General features: G+C 43.0%; 2 protein-coding genes across 3 annotated transcripts in view; one reads left to right on the top strand and one right to left on the bottom strand.

Annotated features, from left to right (window-relative positions):
• Positions 1-3,591, top strand: part of ABCA1 (ATP binding cassette subfamily A member 1) — a 91,737-nt gene extending 88,146 nt beyond the window's left edge. The window contains exon 50 of one of the 2 annotated variants that reach the window (XM_040089368.2): positions 197-3,591. In XM_040089368.2, coding sequence (XP_039945302.1) covers positions 197-337 — 141 coding nt within the window. In that variant the 3' untranslated portion in view covers positions 338-3,591. The remainder of the gene's footprint in view (positions 1-196) is intronic. The other variant, XM_040089369.2, reaches the window with a different exon arrangement.
• Positions 3,592-6,910: 3,319 nt separating this feature from the next.
• On the bottom strand, positions 6,911-15,840 carry NIPSNAP3A (nipsnap homolog 3A). The gene is made up of 6 exons (XM_040091292.2): positions 15,756-15,840; positions 13,576-13,777; positions 10,432-10,593; positions 8,765-8,914; positions 7,931-8,017; positions 6,911-7,820 (listed from the first exon to the last, which is right to left on the bottom strand). Exons 1-6 carry the CDS (start codon positions 15,828-15,830, stop codon positions 7,744-7,746), a joined length of 753 nt encoding a protein of 250 aa, XP_039947226.1. The 5' UTR covers positions 15,831-15,840; the 3' UTR covers positions 6,911-7,743.
• Between the last annotated feature and the right edge of the window lie 790 nt (positions 15,841-16,630).

Below are 16,630 nucleotides of genomic sequence, written 5' to 3'. Positions count from 1 at the left end.
TTTTTAGTATCTTGGATGCCGAAAGATTCTTTTGTAGAGGTAGGAGTACATCCACCAATTTAATTGACCTGTCTTATAAAGGCATTTAAACAAAGTAGAGTACTGAATCCCAGGACTATTTCAGGATGTCCAGTGCTCAAAATGCCATGAATTAATGGTGTGTGACATGTGTGACATGGCCTTTTTTTCCTTGTAGGTTTTTGTAAATTTTGCTAAGGACCAAAGTGACGACGACCACACTAAGGACCTGTCATTGCACAAAAACCAGACTGTGGTAGACATTGCAATCCTTAACTCCTTCCTGCAAGATGAGAAGGTAAAAGAAAGTTGTGTGTGAGACAATTTTGTCAAAGAAATGATGAGCAGAATGCAAACTTCCTTTTCCTGGGATAAGATGTTCCCGAAGAAGCTAGAAGAAAAGCAACTGGACACTCTACTGATAACCATTCAATGCAATGCAATTCAATGCAATGAAAACAATTCCTTTACAGGGGCAGTGCCTCATGGAGTCGTCTTGTACTGTTCTCCAGTGAAAGACTTGAACTTAGCTCATTACAGGATAACTCTGAAGCTGTGGTAAAGCACCCACTAGATGCTGTGGGCTATCAACCATACTGTATCTTGTTCTGTACAGTATGTTTTTATTAGGGTTGCTAAAATAATTCATTGAGGAATCATGGCCAGTGGTTATTTACAGATATTTTAGACATGCATGTTTTAGTCTTTAGAACATTCATGTCAGGTGTGTGAATGTGCTGGTGCTATATCCATTGCTGGCAATGAAAGCACCAAAACAGTCAGTGGCAAGAAAAGTCACCACCAGTGTTGTAGCCCTAAGGTGTGAAAACTTACCTGACCAACTGGCTTTCTCTAGGCTGGTGTTAGGTCAGTGGTGACAAAGCTGAGACCACAAAGCAGTACTGTGCAGGTGGGATGGCAAGAGACAAGCCATCATAACCATACATCTTCATCAGCAAGTGGTAATATGCAGAACTGTGAACCCTCCAAATGCATGATTGTCCCACCAGCATCACAACAACATACTCTAACTAGGTGTTTGTGCAGTTAAGTACTTTCCTGCTCCTCTGAGGTACTGTCGCAGCTGCATGAACATCTAGTAGAAAGAAGTGGGTGAGAAGCAGACATAGGGTTTGGACCACAGCAGCAAACTCAGTAGTTGGACAAGCTGCTAAATGCCAGGAGCAAATTCTAAATCATGAGATGTCACTCAGATTTGTAATATCTGCTCTTTAACCCCTGCTTTGCACCAGAAAGGTACCCATCATCTGGAATTACTGCTTAGCACAAGCATGTTGCTGTTTCTGGTTTTGCCAGATAAAACTAGAAACGAGATGTAGATTTTTTTTTTTTTTTAACAGTATTATTTATGACTTTAAATAGGTAGGTAGCATAATTAGGGATTGAAGATGCTTTCAGTTGATCTTTGTAGCCATGGTATTTCTTTACATTATGCCTGTATGCTCTCTTTCTATCCATGTGGTGGATAGCTGCATTCATGATCTGACCATGTTCCAGATTCTAGCAATCAGCTGCTATCTGCAAACAACTGCAAGTTGTTCACCTAAATTTTTCCTGTTTGGAAACCGATATAACCTTAATGTGTAAGTTACTGCTTCTGTTGTGTAGTTTCAGTCATTAGGTGATCCCTAACTGGAGAATACACCTATATTATACATGTGACAAACAACTGTTTCAGTAAAAATTCCCCTGAAAAACAAGAGAGTTCAAGATAATAGTGCTACAGTTCATCAGTCAATTTTTCAAGTATTACAAAGCCAGACTAATATTAGAGGGGAAATTATATAGTAAGAATAACCAATTCTTGTTCACGTTGTACAACGGTCATGGGAGAGTATGCTTTTTGGGCCCCTCTGTGTTGCTTTTATATTCAAAAATTGGTTCAGTAATGTGGTTTGAACACAAGTGCAGTTCCTGAGCTGTTCCTGTATGCCGTGCCTCTGCCTTAAATACCCACACAGGTTCTGCACTAGTTTTGATGCTACTCCATGAATCAATCATGGACCATTTTGTTCTGTGAATGACCACAGCGGCCCAGCAAATACTGAAAAGGCTAGTATGAGCCTGAAGAAGATTGATTACATATTTCCAAGTATACTTGGTAACACTGGCCAACTCAATATTTTTAAAACACAGTTAAAACAATTTCTTTGTCCCTCTGTGTCCTGCCTTGAGGTAAAGTAAGAGCTTAGTACAGGCTCTGCTGAAGTGCCTTTTTCATACTTTTTTTTTTTTTTTTTTTTTTTTTTTTTTTTTTTTTAAATCTGTATAATTCATTGCTAAGGGGATTGAGAAAAGGAGTGTAAAGGGGATTGGTATACCTCACTTAAAACATGCTTTGTTATTACCTTTATGACATCATCACTCTATGGGGATGAGTTACAGGGTGATGAATACACCAGACTTCCAGGTGCAGAAACAGCAGAGCTACAGCCAGGACTACTCCAGAACAGGCTTGCAAGTATGTTGTAGTATCATTGAAACAAGTAGTGTGTACTGGAGGCTTGCCACTGCTAAAAGTCACTATTACAAATCAGCATTACATCACTGAAGTGAAGGGCTAACGTTTTGCACTGCACCAAACTAGTGCATGTAGAGCTAGAACGAGTTCTAGGAGGATTCACATTTGGTCCTGAAAGGGTTGTGGTTTGCTCGTGGTAACTGCTCATTTAAATTATTCATGTATCAGGAGACAACAGTTACATGGTAATACTTTTCCTTAGCGCACCAAACAGGTTCTTGATTTCTATCGCCCCATGACTGTCATGCTTACAGGGTCTGCTATCTGTGACAAAATGTTGCAGTAAATGTGGATATTAACCAAACTACTTGACAGCTCTGATCTGCATTGTTTGTACTGAACAGACAGCATAATGCAACACTGGCATGAAGGTTTGTCATGGAATACATTCAGACAGCCACTAATTTTTACTCATTCAAGTGTGTGTTGGGGAAAAATCACTCTAGAGTCATACACATTATATGAACCACTCTTGATAATGAAACTACACTGAGGTGTTAACTTATTTTAAACTTCAGTACTATTGACATGTTGCATCCCTCTTTGTAGTACATTTGTATTTCAGTAAGGAGTTTGTTGTATTTTCCCCATGGTTAAACAACCACTTTTGTGCTTATCTTTCCCTCCTGAATTATAGTTGGTCCTTCGGTCCAAGCACTTTATGCTATCTGTAATGGGATCTATTTTTGCACTGGAATATCTGTTAACTTTGCAAAAATCTAGAGAGATTTCACAACTGAAATTTCTAAGTTAAACCCTTAAAAATGGACATTTTCATTAAAAGCAAAAAAAAAGTATATATATTTGTATTTGCTAATATCTGTCATGTGAAGTATTAAAAGGCACTCTAATTGCCTTGTATTAAGTAAAAAATAAAGCTGTTATAGCACCAATGGTCTTCACAAGTGTAATTTTTGCATGTTATTTCAAGGAGCATGCTAGAAGCTTTTGTTTTGCCTGGTTTTATTTTGTTGTGAACTTTGATGCATGAGATTTCAATAGCTCTAAAAACAACTACGGAATAGATAGACTATTTTCAGGTAAATGAGGAAATGCAAGATATAAAGGTACATGCTACATTAGACTTCTAAAGTTAATAAATAAAAAGGTCTCTACCAAGCAATTGGTTAACTGTCAAATCCAAAGCATAACAAACTTCTCTGGATGTTTAAATCCCAACTCAAATACCTGCCTCTGAATTTTTATTACAGAGATGTGAGTTGCTGATTGCTCCTCCTTACTAAAAACACCCTATACACTCAGCTGATTTTGAACAGTTTACAAATGAAAGCAGAACAATGGTGTAATTGTTCAAGGATAAACTGATCCTACAATGTTGTCTGCTACTGTCTATAGTATCATCATCAACCTACTTCCACTATCTAACCAATCATGAAGTTACACTCATCAGGAAAATTCATCCTGAAATAAGATGCCAATTAAAATTTCACAGTACCACAGAATATGCCGAGTTGGAATGGATCATAAAGGATCATGAGGTCCCATTCCTGGCCCTGCACCACACCATCTCCAAGAGTCACACCCTGTGCCTGAGAGCATTGTCCAAATACTTCTTGAACTCTGTCAGGCCTGGTGCTGTGATCAACTTCCCTGGAGAGCCTGTGCCCAATCATCCTCTGAGGGAAGAACATTTTTCCAATACCCAGCCTAAACCTCCCATGACACAACTTCAGGCCATTCCCTGAGGTCCTGTCACTGGGTGCCAGAGAGAAAAGATCAGTGTCTGCCCCTCCTCTTCCCCTCAGGAGGAAGTTTTAACTGCAATGAGGTCTCCCCTCAATCTTCTCCAGGCTGAACAAACCAAGGGACCTGAGATCCTCCTCATTTGACTTCCTCTGAGGGTCCTTCACCATCCTTGTTAAGCCTCTCTAATGGCTTAATATCTTTTTTACATTGTAACGATGCCTTAGGATTTTAGCTTTCGTGTTTTTCATATATTTGTAATCCTGCAATTCTTTAGTGTATAACTCTAAACTTCATACAGAGTGTTAGCTATTGTTTTTTCATTTTGGTCAGACAAAACAATTCTTCTCCTGGCCTGGAAATCAAGGACACCTTACTGTCTCAGGCTCTGAGAAATGTAAACAAAAGTGAGTGGGCGGGGAGCAAACTTGGGTAAATTACTTCATTACCTGGAGCTGTAACTGGAAGATTAACTCCCAATCTGCAAATGGACCAAACTTGTAAAACTCTGAAAGCCCAAACCTGTTGTCCATTTTTGGGTATAGCCCCTGGGTGGGGGGGCTTTGTCTGCCTGAAAAGTAGCTGAAGGCCCTTCAATAAATATAACTGCTTTTTATTCCCCTTAATTTTGCCTGGCCTCTATTTTTAGGCAGTCCCAAAAGGCATCAGTGGCACCCAAACCTGCCCGCAGCACTCAAGGTGAGGCCGCCCCAGTGCAGAGCAGAGCGGTACAATCCCCTCCCTGGCCTGAGTGGGGATGCTGTGCCTGATGCACCCCAGGACACAGCTGGCCCTCCTGGCTGCCAGAGCATTGCTGATTTCATTCAGCTTGTCATCGCCTAGGACTCCCCAGGGCCCATTCCTGCTCTTTTCTAACATCTTGTTCCCCAGCCTCTCTGTACAGCCAGGGTTGCCCTACCCCATCTGCAGAGTCCGGCACTTTCCCTCGTTGAACTTCATACAGTTGATGAGTGTCCAGCCCTCTTTAATTTCCTGGGTTTTCTATTTTGATCTAGTGTACAGCTGGCACCTCAGGGTAAAGCACACCCCTAACATCTTGAATGTTCTTTACTCTCTGTGGTGGTGTGTGGTTTCTAGAAGAGTACGTTGTTGTTGGTTTTCCTATAATGGTTCATTCCTGTTTTCCCCCATGTTGTTTGGTTATCTCCTGAGTTGTCACCTCCCTCTCCCTATTGCCCATCAAACCCTGAACCTGCCTGCCTAGGTGTCAATCCTTGTTGTTTCCTGCCCATTGTTCTAGAAACCTCCCTGTCATTCCTTGTTGACCTGCCCACCTTGGCTAAACTCCCTGACCCTGCCTCCCCCGTTTGTCAATCCACAACCAACCCCACCTTCAGATCTAGAAGTTTCTATGTTCTTCAATGTCCCATTGGTTGTTTGAAGACGTATCCTCCCCTTGCTGTTCCCCATTGGTTGTTACGTTGTGAGCCCTCCATTAAACTCCTCCCTGGTGTTTCCCTTATGGGTTAATGGATTGTACCCACCCCTTGTTCCTCCCCCGTTTAAAAATCAGTGTCAAGCCCTGTCCTTTGTCTTCTGTCCCTGACCCTTCCTCAGAAATAAACCTTCTTTGGGAAACCCACAGAATATCCCTCTGTTGTCTCTTACTCTGAGCCTCGGCATCCAAGGTGTCCTGTGGAGCAGCATTGCTGCTGTGCAGGAAAGCAGCAGCCCTGCTCAATGGCTACGCAGACCAGTAGTGGTCAGGGAGTGGCCACTCTTGGCATGGTCCAGGAAGGGGCTAGTCGGGGTTTTCCCAGGCACTGTGTCAACCCTCAATGCTTGTGTTAAGGAAAATAGTTTAAATTAGGGAAAAAAAAAAAAAAAAAGAAAACCAACCAACCACCCAAAATACCTTAGTGAAACAATTATTGCATTGAACAATTATTACATTGAAATGAAAAAAAGAAGGGTCTTTTTAACTCCCTCTCCCTGTTTTTCCACCCATGTTTTTGTTAGTAAAAAAAAATCTTCCTCTGAAAGAACTGTTGTGAGGCAATGTTCTGAACAATATACTGGTTCATCAGCTCTTTGTACCTTAAAAAGCTGATTTGTAAAATGTAAGACAGGGGTCTCTGAAGTAGTGTTTGTTCCACCCTGAGAATGCTAAACACGGCTTTGTTAGAAGGAGCAGTGTATGAAGATATGTATATAGCGGCTGGGACCTGTTACACTCCTTTAACTACAGCAGCCATATCCCATGCACCTGCCTTGAACACAAGCATAATGGCCTACAGCTTGTTTTAGTGCTTTCTGTGAGATCTTAATGCACTTTAAAGAAGCAATAATCATTAGGTAAACTGCACAAAGACACTTCAGTACTCAATTGCTCACTGCAAATCCATGCTTAACGTAGAAAAGCCTCCCAAGGGCTCTGCAATTTACAGTCAATACCTACAAATTGCAGAAGAGGGCGCACTGTACCACTGTACACAAAATAGAAGTTTGACTTCTCAGCCCATGTGCCCTCTGCCCTAATGCTATTCACTCTAGTTTACTGGTTCTAAAGCAATTTGTTGTTGACCAAAAGCCAAGACCTGCAAAATGAATACTGTACTTCGGAGAATGGGATTTATCATTTCATAGTTTAAAAAGAGTAAGAGCTTGAGCCATAAACACTAAAAATTAATGCTTTATGCTCATTTATTTAGCTTTTAACAGTCTGACAAAAAGTATTTCAAAGAATACCAGCACATGTAAATCAGATGAGTCTGATAACACAATTGAACAAGAAGCGCTAATCACCTTTAGCACCCTAAACAAATATTAAAATACTCAAGGCAAAACTTGTGTGGATAATTCATAGTTTTGAGGCAGTGTTTAATGAACAAAAAAGGAAAAGGCTGAAATGAACCCTAACAAGTTATTAAGTAAAAAGTGTCATGGCAGAGATTGTTAGGATGCACTACCTAATCAGTCCCACTGTTGCACTTAAGTGCAATTCCAGCAACACTGATATTGTACATTGCTCAGAATTAATACAAAGCATCCCAGTGAGAAGTCTGATTAAAACATAATTGGGTAATATATATGTGGGAGGTTTCCTTCTTAAACTGTATGGAATAACTAAGATGTGATAATTATAAGAGGCATCAAAGTATGTTATAAAAATGATACCATCCCTGGCTGGAATGCTGGACAAGAGTACTTAGTCTGGTAAGTGATCTAGCTATGCAAAAAATTATGAAGAACTTAGGGATTAAAACTGATGATTGGTGAAGCAAGATTTGTGTTATGATATGGATCAAGTTCTTTGTCCTGGAGACGAAGGAACATCACCATAAACTTCTGTTTAACAACTGGTATCAAAGTGCTGATCATAGTGGATCAGCAATATGCATCCATTTTTTGTCAACTGCAGAACAGCTCAGCTCATGAGGGTATGGGGATCCATATCACTTGCTGACAGCACTTACATCTCGTCTCTTCTGCCATCAGTTACATCCTTTAGAAAAAGGTTACTTCAGCGGTGAGCATTGCAGAGGAATCAGAAGCACATTTTGCTGGGACTCCAAGAATCTGACGCTATCACGCACTAAAATTAAACACATGTTTAATTAAGGCAGTACTCCAATGAAAAATAATACTTTTCTCAGCATGCATGCAGGTAACATAAGTGAGTTCTCTAGATTCATCATGTCTTACCAGCTGCTACAACTCTGGCATCTTCATGGGCACTGTGTCTTCCTGCTGCCCGGTGATCTGGGCTCTCGTTCCACCATAACACATGGACTGAGAAAGTACAAATAAAGTCAGCTGAGCACTATTATGCTGCAATACAACATGAACCCTAAGTTCTAGCAATCTGCCTTCAACTGTCACATGCCTTGCAGTTAGCAGAAATAATTCTCCAGGCATGCCAGTGGTGGGATAATCTTTTACTGAGCCACCGTACAGCTCAGTAAAATGCTTTGACTGTTGTAGAATTTCTTTAGTGAGACCCAGACGACTGCTGATGGCAAAAGGAAAGAGCCTGCTCTTTGTCTGGGGGAAGTTACAGCTTTATTTTCCCGTCCTCGCCGGTGCCAGAGTCCGAGCCCCCCGGCCTGTGCCCGGGCTTTTTCCCAGGGGGCACGGGCCCAGAGGCAGGGACAAGCCACTGCCCAATCAGGGATAAGGTGGGACTGGAACAGAGTTGGGTTACATTCCAGCGTGTGGGATGGGCACCGCTGAGCAGGGACCAACAACGTGATACAGTTTCCAAGGGGAACGGGGAAAACATTACAAATCCAATGAAACACAATATAAACCCAATAAATGCATTACAACAGACTATAACATCAGATCTGCATCTTTTAAGGTTGTGGCCACTGTCTTAAGTCTATAACCCCATACACGAAGCCGGGTTCAAGGACTGTTTACAGGACTTCGGTGATCAACACTTTCAGTAAGCTGGCCGCTCCTGATCCGGGATGCGGTCTTGCTCCTCTGCCTCTGTCCCTTCCCATGCCAAAGTCTGTATCAGAAATTGATGATTACCTGTGTTAAGTAATCCATATTCTGTGTGGAAAACACCAATTAGGCTTGTATAACCTGTGTTGATGTGAGCATTGATTGCAGCTCGAAATGCTTCACCCCACAATGCTGGCCCACCAGGCTTCATCTGGAAAGTAACCCATTCATATACACCTAGAAGAAAAGGCAAACACTACCACAAGGAAGGAAATACAAAATAATATAACCAGATATGTTGAACCATGTCTAATGGCCACAGTGTATTTGCTGTGAGACCAGTATGACATTTCCCTGTCATTTGGGGTCAGCAGGAAACTGCTCCTTCCTCCCAACATGCACAAGAACTCACAGCTTACAGAGACTCACAAGAGCACAGGTTCACTAACTGCAGTTAGTTCAAGTGTAAATCTAAGTACCTGGGCCCTGAAGAACAGAAGGCTTCACACAAAGCCCAACTTTGCAATTTTCAATGTTGTGTGGAAACCCTGGGACATTCAGACTATTTTGCAGATATCACAAATGCTCATACTTGTTTCAGGGATTTGGTGTCTGCTTAAGCAAGGACTGTCTTTTGTAATACTGGATATAGTTTCTGGCATTGAAGTGGGTTTTTGACATTACAAAGCCCTTTGACCCCTGGCAGCTAGCCACAATAAGATCTGACAGTATAACCAACACACCAGGACTAGTTTAGCACCTCTGCTGTGCCGATCTCCCTTGCTTGTACGGAGATCCTACAAATACTCCAGTCCTGCTAAAAGCTACTTGTCTTCTTTCTGTTCAGGCGATTACTTCAGATCACAGCTGTTGACATGGTATTAGAAAGCCAGACACTACTTGGCAGTAAGGTGTCTTTCTCCAGCAAAGGGCTGGAGATAAACTACAACAATGTTTGAAGTCGTCTCTCCAGGTTTTAGAGAAAACTGGACTGCTGTCAAATTCAACAGTAGCAGCATAAAATTCCAAATCCTGGGGAAATAAAGAACTAAGACTACTATATCTATACATGTGCTGAGGGCTGAAGCAAGGTCTGTTCCCTGTCACTTCATGCAAGAAAGCCTGCTGATGTTCATAAATTGGGGAACAGTCAATATTAACATCAGATTTTGCTACAGAGAGAATTAAAATATATAGGAAGATGACTTCTACACCTAATCTATGATTGTTACTAAAAGAAACATAAGGAAGAACTGCAGAACTACAGCTTGGTCAGTCTTACCTCTGTACCTGGCAAGATCATGGAGCAGATCCTTATGTTTGACTTTGGTGTATCTTTAAAAAAGTAGGAAATCTTTTAAACTTTATCTGAAAGAAGCAGTAATGCCAAAACAAATTGATAAGAGGAAAATCACTGTGAAAGAGGACAAGGAAATGCCCTCTCACTGATGGACAAGTCAGTGATGACTGCTCTGAAAACTACTATGGCATTGCCATTTTGCATTTTCATTTAGCAAGTCACAATTCTGATCATTAACAACCTTAATGATCAGCACTCTAGTCAGTTATTGATGTATGTTAGTGTAAAATACTTCTGAAAAACTCTGTCCCTCATCTGTGTTATGTCACCTTTTCTGCATGGGTGCATGTACCATTTGTCACATAAAGGGTCATAAAACTACGCAATACCTGGTTTAAAGTTTAAACCATTTTTTGTTAGTAACTTTAATCAGCAAAAGAAAATATAAGCTCACCCCCTTCCTTTGGAGGCTTCCCAAGTTGACACCAGGGCACCAGGTAAGCAACCTCATTGTGCTGCTTCTCTATCAAGGGGAGAGCTGCAGAGATGAATTTCCCCTGCCAGTCTTTGTCATTTGCTAGTGCATGCCGGACTGCTGTTCTGTGGGCAAAATTATCTGTAAGAAAGGAAAAAAACCCAAAAAACCCCAAAACCATATGTCAGACTCAATCAAAATGTATGATTACAAGAAGGCAAACTATACTTAACTGATTTTGAAACTGGTCTTTTTAGATATCATATTAGCTCAAAGCAGATGTGGCAAGTTTCCTTTAAATTCTGGAAAACTTCCTTTAAAATCTGCTTTAGCTCTCAGATTAAAATGGAGTCAAGCCAAATGAAATTTTCCCAGAAAGTTCACAGAAGCTGTAACAAGTTAAGCAATTTTACTGTTAAAAAGGATTTACACATGGCAATTGCAGCGACTACTGGATGTGGTAACAGTCACCAAGGATAAGATTTGGAATGAAGTGGAAAAAAAATCAGAAGAATCTTTCCTATCAAGAAAAAATGCATAAATGTGGTTTGGCTTACATAAAATGACATTAAAAGTGTAGAATTAATGTTTGTGTGTTCAGTTAACATAAAAAGATGCTAAATGCCCAAGAGCAAAACCTTTTCTTCTTTTTTTTTTTTTTTTTTCCTTAATGGAAAACAAATCCACTTAATTAAGAGTGTGAATTTCAACTGCTTAGGCTACAGCGGTATCTTAAGCAATATAATTATGCAGACAGCCCCAGTATTACGAAAGAAAAATCCAGCATATGACAATGGGAAGAACCTTGAGAAATACCAGTATCCTGAGACTAAGAGGTAAATATAGCAATTATGTAAGCAGGGGTCTGATGAATCAAGGAGGAAGGATGTTGTAAAGTTTGTTAATTTCTCAGATCATAGTGTGGTCTCAGGGTGGGGGTAGGAACCACCACAGTCAGACATGTAAAACACTGTTAGGAAACAAAAGGCACCAGTTTTCCCTTAGTTTTGCATTTCAAAGGTTTCCCATAGATTATTTTATTTTATTTTATTTTGTGATTGTAACAATAGCCAAGACTAAAATGTTCTGAGAAGCAAGACAATTTATAAATTCAAATAAGCAAACTCAAAAAATTGCCAAATGAATGGCCCTCTCTTGAAGGAAAAGACACGGCTGCCCAGGTCATGAAAAATGTTGAGGTACTCAGTGTCCTTTTTTGCCTTGGTCTGCACTGCAAGTGCTCCAGCCAGATCTCGCTAGTCACAGAAGGCAAAGGCAGGGACTGTGAGAATGAAGAACCACCTGCTATAGGAAAAGTTCAGGTATGATACCATCTAAGGGACATGAAGGTGCACAAATCAGTGGGGCTCAAATGAGATACAGGTCCTGAGGAAACTGTCAGAGGAAGTGGCTAAGCCACAATTTGTTGTATTTGAGAAGTCATGGCAACCCATTTTTAAAAAGGAACGTACGGAAGAACTGCAGAACTACAGCTTGGTCAGTCTCACCTCTGTGCATGGAAAGATCAAGGTGCAGATCCTTATGGAAACTATGCTAAGGTTCACAGAAGACCGTGAGGTGACTGGTGACAACCAACATGGCTTCACTAAAGGGCAAATTGTGCCTAGCTATTTTCATGGCCTTCTGTGATGGGGTTATAGCTTTGGTGGATGTGGGAAGAATGACCAGAGGAAGTGACAAAAATGATCCAAATGCTCAAACATCTCTCCTGTGAAGACAGGCTGAAACAGTTTGGGCTATTCAGCCTGAAGAATAGAAGGCTTGAGGGAGACCTTACAGCAGGATTCCAGCACCTAAAGAGAGCCTGTAGAGAGCTGGAGAGGCACTTTTTACAAGGGTATGTAGTGACAGGACAAGAGGGAATGGCTTTGAACTGACAGAGGGGAGGTTTAGAATGACAAGATGTTTTGGATTGGAAGAATCCCTAAACATCACCAAGTTTCAACCCCTTGGCCATGTGCAGGGACACCTGCCACTAGACCAGGTTGCTCAGAGATCCATCCAGCCTGGCCTTAAATACCTTCTGGGATGGAGCAAGATTTAGATTAGATATAATGAAGGAATTCTTCACTGTGAGAATGTTGAGGCACTGGAGCAGATTGCTCAGAGAAGCTGTGGATGCCCGATCCCTGGAAGGGTTAGAGGCCGGGCCGGATGTGGCCCTGAGCAACATGGTTGAGAGGAACCAAACAATTCTCTGAGTCTATGATTCCACAATTCTTACCTCCAAAACAAAAAGGGGGATCCTTTAGTCTAAACAGGTACTGTGATCACACTGGACTTCAGTGAGCACAGCCTCAGCATGCAGATATACCTGGACTGCCGCAGGTGTTCAAGGGGAATTATACCAGTGTGCCTTCCCACCCCTCTGTAACCCAAGTAACACTTCCCTTGAGCTCCACAAAAAGCACAGCCAGCACGCCTAGTTTTTAGGATAACAGTAGCTTTTTTTGGTTCACCTGCACCTTCCATGTCAGCACCAACTCCAACAACACACAAAGTTGATCATACTGCAAAAATTACATTGCTGGCAAGGTTTAAGCTGTAACAAAAACACTGCACACTTGAGAAGTCAGACCTGGTGGAGTGGTTTCCTACCTCAGTACTGCAGGCCCACTGCAGAAGGGAGTTTAATCATGCAAATTGCATGCACATTTTTTAATGGGAGTGACTGGTACTCTGAGCTAAAATACAACAAAATTATACATGCATATAACACACACAGACTGCATATGTGTGCGCATTTCCTTTCTTCCATTCATTTTGAAAGTTTCAAGACATGTGTGGAACTGACCCTAAGTTAAAAATATTTACCAAGAATGAGCCAGTCTGTCACAGCTCCTTATTATACCTGTTTTGAACAGAGACTGCTGATCAAGAACATTTGTAACTTTCTCATCCCATCACATCAAAGTTGTCCTGACAAGCTCTGAAATGTTCTTGTCACTAAGAAGTACAGGAGCAATGTTTTGGGGGCACCTCCTTACAATAAGTGCAACAAATGCCTGGTAAGCATGCCCGGTAAGCATGCCCCTCACCTTCTTGCCTAGGAGACAGGGGACACAGAGAGAGCAGAGCAGCGCAAAGGGATGCCGACCATACCGTACTTCCAAATGTGAAACACCTTGTTCATCGCTCCCAGCTCCGAGTACCAGAATCCCACCAGCTCTGAGTGAGCTGTGCGAAAGTGAAAGTACTTGTTGACCATTTCCAAAAACTCCTTCATCTTTGCTGGCTTAATATCATATGTACGAATTTCATAGAAAATGCCATTATTTTGTCTGGGCCCTGTAGTAAGGCGTACCTGAAAGAAAATAGTAAGAAAAATAGTAAAAATAATCCTCAAGCCAGAAAATTGTATTCTGCCTATTTTTTTTTTTTTTTAAATTAATGCAATACTACAGAAGGATCTGTTACTGCAGGTTGAGAGAGAAGTACTTACTTCATGACATCCACTACAAAAAAAATACCTCTTGACACTTTTCTTGGAAGTACTTCCAATGTCCACTATTTACTGCCACTCCTTTTGGCAAGGCAACAGACTGTGATGTGTCTTTTATTTGATGCATTCAACTGTTTAATTATTAGCTCATAACAAAGCAGGATTTTCCTTTTCTCAACCTCTTCCTCCACAAGTCAGCAGCAAGATGCATTTGGCTTTATTCAAAATCAAGACTGCGGAGATGCCACCAAAGAGGAAGCAACACCAACATCTGCCTGTGTTGCACTTACCCAACCAACTCAGGGTGCTGCATCGTGTTTTCTACTTATAATCTTATACCAGTATTAGCAAATTACATATTACTGGCAAATGAAAGAAAAAGATACCAACACTTGTGAAAGAGTGATTTGTTCCAATACAAAATTGCTTAAGTCCGCATCCTAGCCCTTTATTGGCTGCTTCCCAAGAGCTGATCAAGAACAGTTTTTCTGTTCAAATTAGACAAAACCCGTTGGGAGTCCCAGACCAAGTGTACTTTTGCAACTACATCAATAACCTGGAACATGCTACTTGCCTCTCAAATGAAACATGAAAAATTAAGGCCAAAACACAGCTTTGGCCTTAACCCATATTTGAACAGAGGCAGATACAGGATGGATTTTAGACATGTTTACTTCACAAGAATTTGCAGGCATGAGCACCATGCAACTCAAGCCACAAAACAGAATTTTACGTTTAGAAATTACTTTAAGATTATCCTATCCATTGTGAATCCAAGTGTGCCATGTCCACCACTAAACTGTATCCTCAGGTAACTTATCTACCCGTTTTTTGAACACTTCCCGAGATGGTGACTCTACCACTCCCCTGTGCAGCCTGTTTCAGTGTTTTACAACACTTTCAGTGAATATTTTTCCTAATATCCAATCTAAACCTCCCCTGGTTTGAGGCCACTTCCTCTAATTCTGTCACTTGTTACCTGGGAGGAGAGCCTGAGACCCCATTGCCTGCACTTCCAGGTCGTGGAATACAGAAGATGAAAACCAATGGCTCTGTTCTTCAATGGCCCTGTGCAGCATGACACATCTAGTACTGGCTGCCACGAGTCACAGCTCCTTGGGGCTGTTATAAACCCCTGCAGGATCCTGAGTGGGGAGCTGGCAGTAGTGACCCATTCCACACTGGATTTCTGCAGGAAATGAGAGGCTCTGAAGCCTTCTGCTGCTTGGGCAGAAACTGGGACCCTGCAGGACCACGTCTGTTCCAGAGAAGGGCAGCTGAGCTGGTGGAGAGTCTGGAACACAAGTCTTTTGAGAAGCTCAGGGAATTGGGTTTGTTTATCCTGGAGAAAAAGAGGCTCAGGGGTGACCTTATCACCCTCCACAACTGCCTGAAAGGAGGATATAGCCAGGTGGGGCCCAGCCTCTTCTTACAGGCCGAGGACAGTGACAGGACAAGACGTTATAGTCTCAAGCTGCAGCGGGAAAGGTGCAGATTGGACATCAGAAAGAAATTCTTGACAGAAGGGGCGACAGGACATGGGAATGGGCTGCCCAGGGACGTGGTAGAATCCCCGTTCCTCGAGGTGTTTTAAGGAAAGGCTGGACGTGACACGGTGCCACGATCTGCTTCACCCAGTGTTGGTGTTCGAGCATGGGTTGGACTCGCTGATCTCAGCGGTCTTTTCCAACCGGATCGACCCCGTGACCCGGGGATGGATCCCAAAGGACCCCACAAGACTCTGGGCAGGGCCCGGCGCCAGGCTCGTGACAGACGGCGCAGCGACAGGCCCCGCCGGAGCGCATATCGCCCCCGCCCCGCCCCGCGCCCCCGCCGCTACCTGCGGGCCGGCCAGCGGCAGGGCCAGGCGGGCGGCGGCGGCGAGCGGGCGGCGGAGCAGCACCGGCGGCAGCATGGCGGGCACGGCCCGGCCACAGACACCGCCCCGCCGCTGCCCGCCCGCCACGGGGCGTGCACGGGGGCCGGGCCCTCCCTGCTGCGGGCGGGGCGCCGCCGGGGCCGCCTCTGCGAGCCGGCCTGCCGCCCGCGCAGCGAGCCGTCGCTGCATGGAGCGGGGCGGGGGGCACGGACTGGGATGTGGAAGGCGTAGCTGTTGTGCTTTTAAGCTCAGCTGGAGATGAAGCGTGTCCCCGCTCAACTTCTTCCCGCCCCTCCCTTTCTTTTCCCCTCATGTCGGTGCAATGCGGAGGAGAATCGAATTAAAAGCTGTATGTTGACATAAGAAGAGTTTAATAATTGAAGCAACAACAAACGCAACAATGAAGTTGCTCTCTACCCCCGGACTGGGCCAGACGCCCCTGCCCGAAACCAGATCATGCACCCTTCCAGGTTACTTTCGCCAGTTCAAATGCCGGGCGTGACGTTCTGTATGTGGAACATCCCTTTGGTCAGCTCTGGTCACCTGCCCTGGCCATGCTCCCTCCCACTTTCATTACCGAACCACCTCCCTGGCAGAGAGAAGGGGGGGGGGTGGAAAAAGTTCTTGATTTAGGGTTTGGCAAAATACCGAACCATCAGTGTGTTATCAAGAGCATTCTTATTCCAAATCCAAAACACAGCCCTGTAGTATCTACGAAGAAGATGCTAACTCTACCTTAGCTGTAACTAGGGGCAACAGCTAAAAATTGCTCGTTTAAATTACCCGGCATCGATGCCTGAAATGTGGTATCTGTACCTCTGCCCATGCTCCTGAAT

This window comes from Hirundo rustica, chromosome Z, assembly GCF_015227805.2.
Source record: "Hirundo rustica isolate bHirRus1 chromosome Z, bHirRus1.pri.v3, whole genome shotgun sequence".
Lineage (NCBI taxonomy): Eukaryota > Metazoa > Chordata > Aves > Passeriformes > Hirundinidae > Hirundo > Hirundo rustica.
The sequence above is the reverse complement of the archived record's forward strand: the minus strand, read 5'-3'. Positions and strand labels throughout refer to the sequence as shown.